This window comes from Oncorhynchus nerka, linkage group LG18 (assembly GCF_034236695.1).
Source record: "Oncorhynchus nerka isolate Pitt River linkage group LG18, Oner_Uvic_2.0, whole genome shotgun sequence".
Lineage (NCBI taxonomy): Eukaryota > Metazoa > Chordata > Actinopteri > Salmoniformes > Salmonidae > Oncorhynchus > Oncorhynchus nerka.
The window spans coordinates 49,087,030-49,097,886 of NC_088413.1; the positions used below are offsets into that span (position 1 = coordinate 49,087,030).

Below are 10,857 nucleotides of genomic sequence, written 5' to 3' on the forward strand. Positions count from 1 at the left end.
TGGTAATATTTATTCAGCAGACGCACAAACTGACCAATAAAACCACAGCCTCTGGAGTGGAGTTACCCTCATACAGTATATCCTATATCCTTCCTAATTCCAGGCCACAGTACAGTACACTCCACAGTACTACAGTAATCCTACTTGTCATTTGCACAGGACTTTACACTGATATTTATTGCAGTTCCTCTTTCACAGTCATTGTTTTTATGTTACCCGTGTCTATGGATTGTTGCTCTTGTTTCAGTGTGTTATTGCACTGCAATAAGAGGACAAATAAAGCTGTACTGAATTGAACAGTAACCTCTTTCCATTCTGTGGTTGTTGTGTTGTTTTCCGCTTTCTCCTCTTGGTCCAACAGATTCAGCTGTGCAACAGCCAGTCTCCCTGTGAGGGCTGGCTCACATTCTCCCAGTTTCCCAAGCTCCCTCAGGGCTCCCACAGGGCTCCCACAGGGCAGAAGGGGGACAAAACCCAGATTAGCGACTTCAGGTCAAGGCAGAGCCTTTTCTCACTTCTCCACCTCATTATTTCTGCACACAAGCCCTCTGAGTGACTGAGAATTAATGTACAACATCAGCGCCTGATATAACCCCCTTTGAGTCAAGTCATCGTTGATTGATGAGCTATTGGAAGTTATTTCTTGGACGGCGTACAAACCTAAAACCAAGTATTTATTTTTAGAAAATAACTAAATTATTTACAGCTTTAGAGTAACATGTAAAATAGTAAAACAAATATGATTTAACTCAAACCCTAAATTGATAGTGCCGCCACATACTGTAAATCCTTCAACATCAGTGATTCCAAATAATTCAGGTGAGGCCAAAACCAATGTCTTCTCTTGATAAAAAAGTAAGTCCAGACGGTTGCAGTGCTGTGAGAAAAATGTACGTGTGTACAGGCGATCAGAGTGCTGTGGAGGTGAACAGTTAACAGTGAGAGCTGAGCTCCACTGTGGCTCAGTACGTAGGACAAGAGAGAGAGAGAGAGAGTGGGAGAGACAGCGAGACAGAATCAGAGAGACAGAAATAGAGAGACAAATAGAGAGAGACCGAAAGAGAGAAACAGAGGGACAGAGACAGAGCTCACAGGCGCCCAGAGTCACTGAGTTTCCTCAGGAACAGGCGATGACTGGGAGCCGGGGCTATCATCGGGGGCATAAGAGGACTCCTCTGGTTCTCTCCCTTCTCCTCCACACCCCTTTCACTACCCAGCTCTACCCCAGAGTCCAGGTCATCCACCCCACCATTCACCTCCATAATGTCCAGGTCAATCTGCACCTCGTCGGGCCTGTGGGAGAGGTCCGGTTTGTGGCGCAGGCAGTGGAACTGGGCTCTGAAGTCTTGTCTGAACTTGGAGTTCAGGCCCAGGTAGATGAAGGGGTTGTAGGAGCTGGCTGACTTAGCAAACAGGCTGGCCAGGATGCTGTGGAGAGGAGGCACCTGGTGACCACAGGCAGACCACATGGAGATGACTGCGTATGGAGACCAGGCCAGCAGGAAGGCTGAACACAGGATCAGAGACACCTGGGGGAGGAGGAGGGAGTTGGTATAACATACACACACAGGACAGTTTATTAGGTACACCCATCTAGTACCGGGTCGGACCCCCCTACATAACATCCTGAAATGTTTGGGGCATGGATTCTACAAGTCTGAAATGTTCCACAGGGATGTTGGTCCATGCTAGAGGTCGACCGATTATGATTTTTCAACGCCGATACCGATTATTGGAGGACCAAAAAAGCAGATGCCGATTAAATCGGCCAATTTTTTATTTATTTATTTGTAATAATGACAATTACAACAATACTGAATGAACACTTATTTTAACTTAATATAATACATCAATAAAATAAATTTAAACATGTTCAATTTGGTTTAAATAATGCAAAAACAAAGTGTTGGAGAAGAAAGTGAAAGTGCAATATGTGCTATGTAAGAAAGCTGACGTTTCAGTTCCTTGCTCAAAACATGAGAACATATGAAAGCTGGTGTTTCCTTTTAACATGAGTCTTCAATATTCCCAGGTAAGAAGTTTTAGGTTGTAGTTATAGGAATTATAGGACTATTTCCCTCTATACCATTTGTATTTCATTAACCTTTGACTATTGGATGTTCTTATAGGCACTTTAGTATTGCCAGTGTAACAGTATAGCTTCTGTCCCTCTCCTCGCTCCTCCCTGGGAACAACAGCCACCATCGAAGCAGCGTTACCCATGCAGAGCAAGGGGAACAACTACTAGAAGGCTCAGAGCGAGTGACGTTTGAAACGCTATTAGCGGCGCTAACTAGCTAGCCATTTCACTTCGGTTACACCAGCCTCATCTCGGGAGTTGATAGGCTTGAAGTCATAAACAGCGCAATGCTTGACGCACAACGAAGAGCTGCTGGCAAAACACACGAAAGTGCTGTTTGAATGAATGTTTACACACCTGCTTCTGCCTACCACCAGTCAGTCAGATACTTGTATGCTCAGTCAGATTATATGCAATGCAGGACACGCTAGATAATATCTAGTAATATCATCAACCATGTGTAGTTAACTAGTGATTATGATTGATTGTTTTTATAAGATAAGTTTAATGCTAGCTAGCAATTTACCTTGGCTTACTGCATTCGCGTAACAGGCAATCTCCTTGTGGAGTGCAACGAGAGAGAGGCAGGTCGTTATTGCGTTGGACGAGTTAACTGTAAGGTTGCAAGTTTAGATCCCCCGAGCTGACAAGGTGAAAATCTGTCGTTCTTCCCCTGAATGAGGCAGTTAACCCACCGTTCCTAGGCCGTCATTGAAAATAAGAATGTGTTCTTAACTGACTTGCCTAGTTAAATAAAAAGGTATCAATTTATATATATATATATATATATATATATATATATATATATATATATATATATACAGTGCCTTGCGAAAGTATTCGGCCCCCTTGAACTTTGCGACCTTTTGCCACATTTCAGGCTTCAAACATGAAGATATAAACTGTATTTTTTTGTGAAGAATCAACAACAAGTGGGACACAATCATGAAGTGGAACGACATTTATTGGATATTTCAAACTTTTTTAACAAATCAAAAACTGAAAAATTGGGCGTGCAAAATTATTCAGCCCCTTTACTTTCAGTGCAGCAAACTCTCTCCAGAAGTTCAGTGAGGATCTCTGAATGATCCAATGTTGACCTAAATGACTGATGATAAATACAATCCACCTGTGTGTAATCAAGTCTCCGTATAAATGCACCTGCACTGTGATAGTCTCAGAGGTCCGTTAAAAGCGCAGAGAGCATCATGAAGAACAAGGAACACACCAGGCAGGTCCGAGATACTGTTGTGAAGAAGTTTCAAGCTTTAAACATCCCAAGGAGCACTGTGCAAGCGATAATATTGAAATGGAAGGAGTATCAGACCACTGCAAATCTACCAAGACCAGGCCGTCCCTCTAAACCTTAAGCTCATACAAGGAGAAGACTGATCAGAGATGCAGCCAGAGGCCCATGATCACTCTGGATGACCTGCAGAGATCTACAGCTGAGGTGGGAGACTCTGTCCATAGGACAACAATCAGTCGTATATTGCACAAATCTGGCCTTTATGGAAGAGTGACAAGAAGAAAGCCATTTCTTAAAGATATCCATAAAAAGTGTTGTTTAAAGTTTGCCACAAGCCACCTGGGAGACACACCAAACATGTGGGAGAAGGTGCTCTGGTCAGATGAAACCAAAACTGAACTTTTTGGCAACAATGCAAAACGTTATGTTTGCGGTAAAAGCAACACAGCTCATCACCCTGAACATACCATCCCCACTGTCAAACATGGTGGTGGCAGCATCATGGTTTGGGCCTGCTTTTCTTCAGCAGGGACAGGGAAGATGGTTAAAATTGATGGGAAGATGGATGGAGCCAAATACAGGACCATTCTGGAAGAAAACCTGATGGAGTCTGCAAAAGACCTGAGACTGGGACGGAGATTTGTCTTCCAACAAGACAATGATCCAAAACATAAAGCAAAATCTACAATGGAATGGTTCAAAAATAAACATATCCAGGTGTTAGAATGGCCAAGTCAAAGTCCAGCCCTGAATCCAATCGAGAATCAGTGGAAAGAACTGAAAACTGCTGTTCAAATGCTCTCCGTCCAACCTCACTGAGCTCGAGCTGTTTTGCAAGGAGGAATGGGAAAAAATGTCAGTCTTTCGATGTGCAAAACTGATAGAGACATACCCCAAGCGACTTACAGCTGTAATCGCAGCAAAAGGTGGCGCTACAAAGTATTAACTTAAGGGGGCTGAATAATTTTGCACGCCCAATTTTTCAGTTTTTGATTTGTTAAAAAAGTTTGAAATATCCAATAAATGTCGTTCCACTTCATGATTGTGTCCCACTTGTTGTTGATTCTTCACAAAAAAATACAGTTTTATATCTTCATGTTTGAAGCCTGAAATGTGGCAAAAGGTCGCAAAGTTCAAGGAGGCCGAATACTTTCGCAAGGCACTGTAGATATATAGGAATAAATAAATAGGCAAATCGGCAGCCAAAAATACAGATTTCTGATTGTTATGAAAACTTGAAATTGGCCCTAATTAAATCGGCCATTCCGATTAATCGGTCGACCTCTAGTCCATGCTGACGCGCTGGCATCACGCAGTTGCTGCAGATTGGATGGTGGTACCCAATGTTTTTCCATTCCTCAATTTGTCCTGCGTTGGTGATCGCGTGCTCACTGGAGCCACTTCTTGTTGTTTTTAGCTGATAGGAGTGGAACGTTGTGTGGTCGTCTGCTGCAATAGCCCATCCGTGATGCCTTTCTGCACACCACTGCACCGTTATTTGCCCGTTTGTGGCCCGCCTGTTAGCTTGCACGATTCTTGACATTCTCCTTTGAACTCTCATCAAGGAGCGGTTTTCACCCACAGGACTGCCGCTGACTGGATGTTTTTTGTTTGTCGCACCATTCTCTGGAAACCCTAGACACTGTCATGCGTGAAAAGCCCAGGAGGCCGTTTCTGAGATACTGGATCTGGCGAGTCTGGCACGGACGATCATACCACGCTCAAAGTCGCTTAGGTCACTCGTTTTGCCCGTTGTAAATGTTCAAACGAACAGTAACTGGATGCCTTGATGCCTGCTTTATATAGCAAGCCACGGCCATGTGACTCGGTGTCTGTGGGATCCAGGTTCGTGAACGGGGTGGTGTACCTAATAAACTGGCCGTTGAGTGTACATTACATGCATAGCCACAAACACTGACCTAACGAATACCTTCTGAAGACATTATAACCTTGCATTGGACTAAAATTATAATGAAATCAAAGCAGTTTACAGCTAAAAGAGCAGACCATCAGCAGACACAATGCTAGATTCAATTTGTACTTTGAATCCCACATCATTCACCATTATGTAACATGTACCAAATCCTGCAGCTATTAATCGTTTGTAGACTGGGAGCTCCCTCACTCACTGTTGTTATACTGCGCTCCATCTGATTCTCTCTCTCGCTGACCGCTCCCCCTCTGCTGGACTTTTGGCTGTTGTTGACCGTCCGGATGATGGACACGTAGGAGAACCATATGACCACGAATGGGATGAAAGAGTTGAAGGTGAAGATGAGGATGACATAGAGTCTGTACGACACAGAGAACCTGGCCTGGACCCAGTCTATCTCACACGTCCCATACTTACGAGCTGCAAGGTGGAAAACAAAGAATTGACCAGGTTGATTGGTTATAATGATCGTTGATCAATCAACTGCTTTTAACCACATATTTTTGTATGTGCATATATTACAACAAATATGCACACAATGAGGTCACCCCATCAAATTAGTAGATTGTGCTATTTCAGCCACACCCATTACTGACAGGTATATAACATTGAGCACACAGCCATGCGATCTCCATAGACAAACATTGGCAGTAGAATGGCCTTACTGAAGAGCTCAGTGACTTTCAACGTGGCACCATCATAGGATGCCACCTTTCCAACAAGTCAGTTCGTCAAATTTCTGCCCTGCTAGAGCTGTTATTGTGATGTGGAATGTCTAGGAACAACAACGGCTCAGCCCCAAAGTGGTAGGCCACACAAGCTCACAGAACGGGACTGCCTAGTGCTGAAGCGCGTAAAAAATAATCTGTCCTCGGTTGCAACACTCACTACTGAGTTCCAAACTGCCTCTGGAAGAAATATCAGCACAATAACTGTTCGTCTGGAGATTCATTAAATGGGTTTCCATGGCCAAGCAACCGCATACAAGCCTATCATCATCATTAGCAAAGCCAAGTGTCGCCTCGAGCGGTGTAAAGCTTGCCGCCATTGGATTCTGGAGTGATGAATCACGCTTCACCATCTGGCAGTCTGTCGGACGAATCTGGGTTTGGCGGATGCCACAAGAAAGCTACCTATCCCAATGCATAGTGCCAAATGTAAAGTTTGGTGGAGGAGCAATAATGGTCTGGGACTGTTTTTCATGCTTTTGGCTAGGCCCCTTAGTTCCAGTGAAGGGAAATCTTAACACTACAGCATACAATGACATTCTAGATGATTCCAACTTTGTGGCAACAGTTTGAGAAAGGTCCTTTCCTGTTTCAGTATGACAATGCCCCTGTGCACAAAGCGAGGTCCATACAAAAAGGGTTTGTTGAGATATGTGTGGAAGAACTTGACTGGCCTGCACAGAGCCCTGACCTCAACCCAATGGAACAACTTTGGGATGAATTGGAACGCTGACTGCGAGCTAGGCCTAATCTCCAGCACAAGTGCCCGACCAAATGCTCATGGCTGAACGGAAGCAAGTCCCCGCAGCAATGTTCCAACATCTCGTGGAAAGCTTTCCCAGAAGAGCGAAGGAGGTTGTAGCAGCAAAGGGAGGACAAACGCCATATTAATGCCCATGATTTTGGAATAAGAAGTTCGACAAGCATGTGTCCACATACACTACATGACCAAAATAATCTACTTTATCAGAGAGGTGAGCGAGATGCCCACAATGTAACCAATGTTCTAATGCGGTTTCCCTAGGTCTGGGATTTCAGAGGCTACATTGAGAGGGTCCTACCTGTGTAACTCCCCCAGCCCACCAGGGGCGCTCCAGCCCAGAAGAGGGCACACAGCCACACTGCCACAATCACCACGGCAACGTTACAGTGGTTATTATAATGAGCTGAAAGACAAGACATGTAGTTACTAAACAGAGATGGTATTATATGACGAAACATGGGGAAGAAACAAATTATTTGGTGATTTCACAAAAAACAAGTAGGACAACATTATATTTATGATTGTCTCTCTAATAGTTCCAGCTGTGCCATCTAGCCGGCGGTCAGGGAGCACTGAACAGCATAAGGCCTTAACTTGGAGCAGCAGAATAATGAGTTTATAGTGGCTGCCATTGAGCCAGGGTGCCATGCCCTGAGCAACTTGACCAGGGGAAGCTTCAGCCCCAACCCTGCATGCCCTGGCATGGGACCTAGCCAGCAGCCCTCAGGCTTGGCAGGGCCACAGCATAGACTACATACCATAGCTGGGCTGGCATCCTTTGATGTAGCGAACGACACTGATGGATGTCAGTGTGTTGATGCTGATGAGCCCAAAGAGCATGATCAGGAAGCCGTCCACCTGACGGACACACACACACACACACACACACACACACAGATTAGGATGAAGTGCTTGCAGCTCTCTGCCAACCTGAGGGAACGGAAGGAATCTTTCCAAACCATGTTGTGTCATCACCCTCTAACCAGACTCTCAGGGTACAAGCCAGGTAGACTGACTAATGCAGGATAAAAGCACGCACTCTTCTCTGGTGGAATGTGATGTTTTTCTTTCCGTCATTTATTCCAGTCATCTGTCAAGTGGAGTGGTGGGAGTCCTGGGTAGCCACGGTAACAGTACTAAGGGAAGTTGCTTTAATTTCCTGTTAAACTGATACTTTATTTCTTAATAGTCGAAAAATGCTAAGTTACAATACCATATATAATATGTTATTGTACAAGTTGTCCTTGAGCTTATTCAGATCAGAGAATCACCTCTTGATTTCACCCTGAAATTCTAAGATGTTATTGTGCTGATCTTATCTGTGTAGCTCTAATGTAGTTCTGTGTTGAATTTCCCAATATCTGGGATAATGTCAAAAATGCTTTCAATGTAAATCTATTTAGTGCTCTTGAATCTCATTCAAGGCATTAAAATAATTAAATAATAACAACTAGAATTACAAATCTTCTTATAAGTCCATATGGGTAATATGAATCAACAACAAAAAACTACCAACCAACGTTCCTACTGTACCTGGCAGGTCCAGATGGTCTTGATCAGCAGGCCGTCGTCCCTGAACAAGTTGAAAATTTCCAGTATCCCTCTGGAGTAGCCGAAGATCGCGACGCCAGCGTCGGACACAGCCAGATTCAGAGTGAGTAAGTCCTGTGGCTCAAGACTGTGTCTCTGCTTGACCAACAGTAGAATCACCACTCCATTACCTAGACAGGAGAGCCACCCTGAAATTGTAAACAAAAAAAACGTATAACATTATCATAACAATGTCACAACAAAGTCACCCACAGGGTTGGAGAGTAACTCATTACATGTAATCTGTTCAATGTTATCTGATTACAAAAAGGAACTGTAATCAGATACGTTACCTGGGAAAATACATTGTAATCAGATTACAGATACTTTGAAAAAACTAGATTACTTTTAAATTCACAAATAAAATAAAATGTTATTTGTCACATGAGCTGAATACAATAGGTGTAGACCTAACAGTGAAATGCTTACTTACAAGCCCTTAACCAACAGAAGAATAACAAATAATTAAAGAGCAATGTGCGGGGGTACCGGTGTCAAGGTAATTGAGATAATATGTACAGGTAGGTAGAGTTATTAAAGTGACTATGCATAGATGATAACAGAGAGTAACAGCAGCGTGGGGGGGGGGGGGGCAATGCAAATAGTCTGGGTAGCCATTTGATTAGCTGTTCAGGAGTCTTATGGCTTGGGGGTAGAAACTGTTTAGAAACCTCTTGGACCTAGACTTGGCACTCCGGTACCACTTGCCGTGCGGTAGCAGAGAGAACAGTCTATGACTTGGGTGGCTGGAGTTTTTGACCATTTTTAGGGCCTTCCTCTGATACGGCCTGGTATAGAGCTTCCTGGATAGCAGGAAGCTTGGCCCCAGTGATGTACTGAACCGTAGTGCTCTGCGGTCGGAGGCCGAGCAGTTGCCATACCATGCAGCAATGCAACCCGTCAGGATGCTCTCGATGGTGCAGCTGTAGAACCTTTTGAGGATCTGAGGACCCATGCAAAATCTTTTAGTGCCCTGAGGGGGAATAATTTGGTTGTGCCCTCTCTCTCGTCGACTGTCTTGTTGTGCTTGGACCATGATAGTTTGTTGGTGATGTGGACGCCAAGGAACTTAAAAGCTCTCAATCTGCTCGACTACAGCCCCATCGATGAGAATGGGGGCGTGCTCTGTCCTCCTTTTCCTGTAGTCCACAATCATCTCCTTTGTCTTGATCACGCTGAGGGAGAGGTTGTTGTCCTTGCACCACAAGGTCAGGTCTCTGACCTCCTCCCTATAGGCTGTCTCATCGTTGATCAAGCTTACCACTGATGTGTCATCGGCAAACTTAATGGTGTTGGAGTCGTGCCTGTCTGTGCAGTCATGAGTGAACAGGGAGTACCCATACTGTTAAAGGATATTTGCGAAAAATATATATTACGACACCTTTTTGTTTCCTCAATTACATTCAGATTTTTTTTTTTTTAAGTGCAAGTTTAAGTTTGTTCCACTTGAGCAAGTCAGAGTTTGATGGATCCTTTATGTCTTCTATTGCCTCTTAACGGGAAAGTAATTCAAAAGTTATCAGATTACATTACTGAGTTTGGGTAACCCAAAAATGATATTACAGATTACAATTTGACAGGCAACTAGTAACCGATTACATTTAGAAAGTGACCTACCCAACATAAGTCACCACTTATTTATTTTGTGAAAGTTGTCTACTCTATATTATCAACAGTATGGGAATACATCACTTTGGCAAGACAGACAGAATAATTACCTATTATCAACAAGTAAACACCAACGGCAGTCTCCCCCTCGGCTGACAACCTGTAGACAGATACATTAGGAGGGAATATGTTGGTGTCCTCCATCAGCACCCTCGTCTTCTGAGCACCTCACAGCCAAGATCCCAGCTTTTATGACGGTCTCATTTCAAAACACACATGGTCTGAAGACCCCGGTCTGTTCTGATCCAGGACAGCTGAAGTGAATGGTGTCCCAGGGACCCCTCAGGTAGATGGTAGCATTCTCGTTCGTAATTCCAACTGAGACAGAGTTGAGAATGCCCCTCTCAGTCTCTCCATAGAATGACCCTGTCTGTGTATGCAAGGCAGGTGTACAGTAATAGAACTGGCATGGTTGTGTCCTACATACATTAGCCTAATCCCTTGATCCGGTTAATGAGAGTGGCTGCTGCAACGCTAGCCACGGAAGTCAGGTCAGCTAATAATACACTTCGATACATACTTGGTGGCACCTAAAGCTGGTCAAGGTAGCAGTCTTAGTCTATGGTGTTGGGCAATACAGAAAATAAACCGCAGCACCTTGTGTAATAGTGGTGAGTTCTCCATGCTACAACTCTAGATCAGCAACTAAACTGACACTGGCTTCTTGGCTCATTCGTGATCAGCTCCAACTCGCCTAAGGGGAACGGACACAGACAAACGGGGCTATTTGTAGACTGTAAATATTATTTATTTGTATCCTTGTTCGCTGCAAGAGGAAGTCTACTAAAACACCCTGTCCTGATCCTGAATAAGATTAAACAAAGGACAAGTTGAAAAACTCTGGTT

General features: G+C 44.0%; 1 protein-coding gene across 1 annotated transcript; it reads right to left on the minus strand.

Annotated features, from left to right (window-relative positions):
• Positions 1-655: 655 nt before the first annotated feature.
• Positions 656-10,780, minus strand: opn6b (opsin 6, group member b). Its single transcript, XM_029687774.2, has 6 exons — positions 10,062-10,780; positions 8,287-8,492; positions 7,512-7,611; positions 7,052-7,156; positions 5,459-5,682; positions 656-1,529 (listed from the first exon to the last, which is right to left on the minus strand). The coding sequence occupies exons 1-6, from the start codon at positions 10,153-10,155 to the stop codon at positions 1,089-1,091; spliced, it is 1,170 nt and encodes a 389-aa protein (XP_029543634.1). The 5' UTR covers positions 10,156-10,780; the 3' UTR covers positions 656-1,088.
• Positions 10,781-10,857: the final 77 nt, after the last annotated feature.

Bases quoted from the DNA above. Each gene is read 5' to 3' on its own strand.
- opn6b (XM_029687774.2), bottom strand. From the start codon at position 10,155: ATGGAGGACACCAACATATTCCCTCCTAATGTATCTGTCTACAGGTTG. The intron at 7,157-7,511 runs GTATGTAGTCTA...CTTGTCTTTCAG, and splicing joins AGGATGCCAGCCCAGCTATG to CTCATTATAATAACCACTGT. The intron at 1,530-5,458 runs GTGAGTGAGGGA...CTCCTCCCCCAG, and splicing joins TGGAGCGCAGTATAACAACA to GTGTCTCTGATCCTGTGTTC.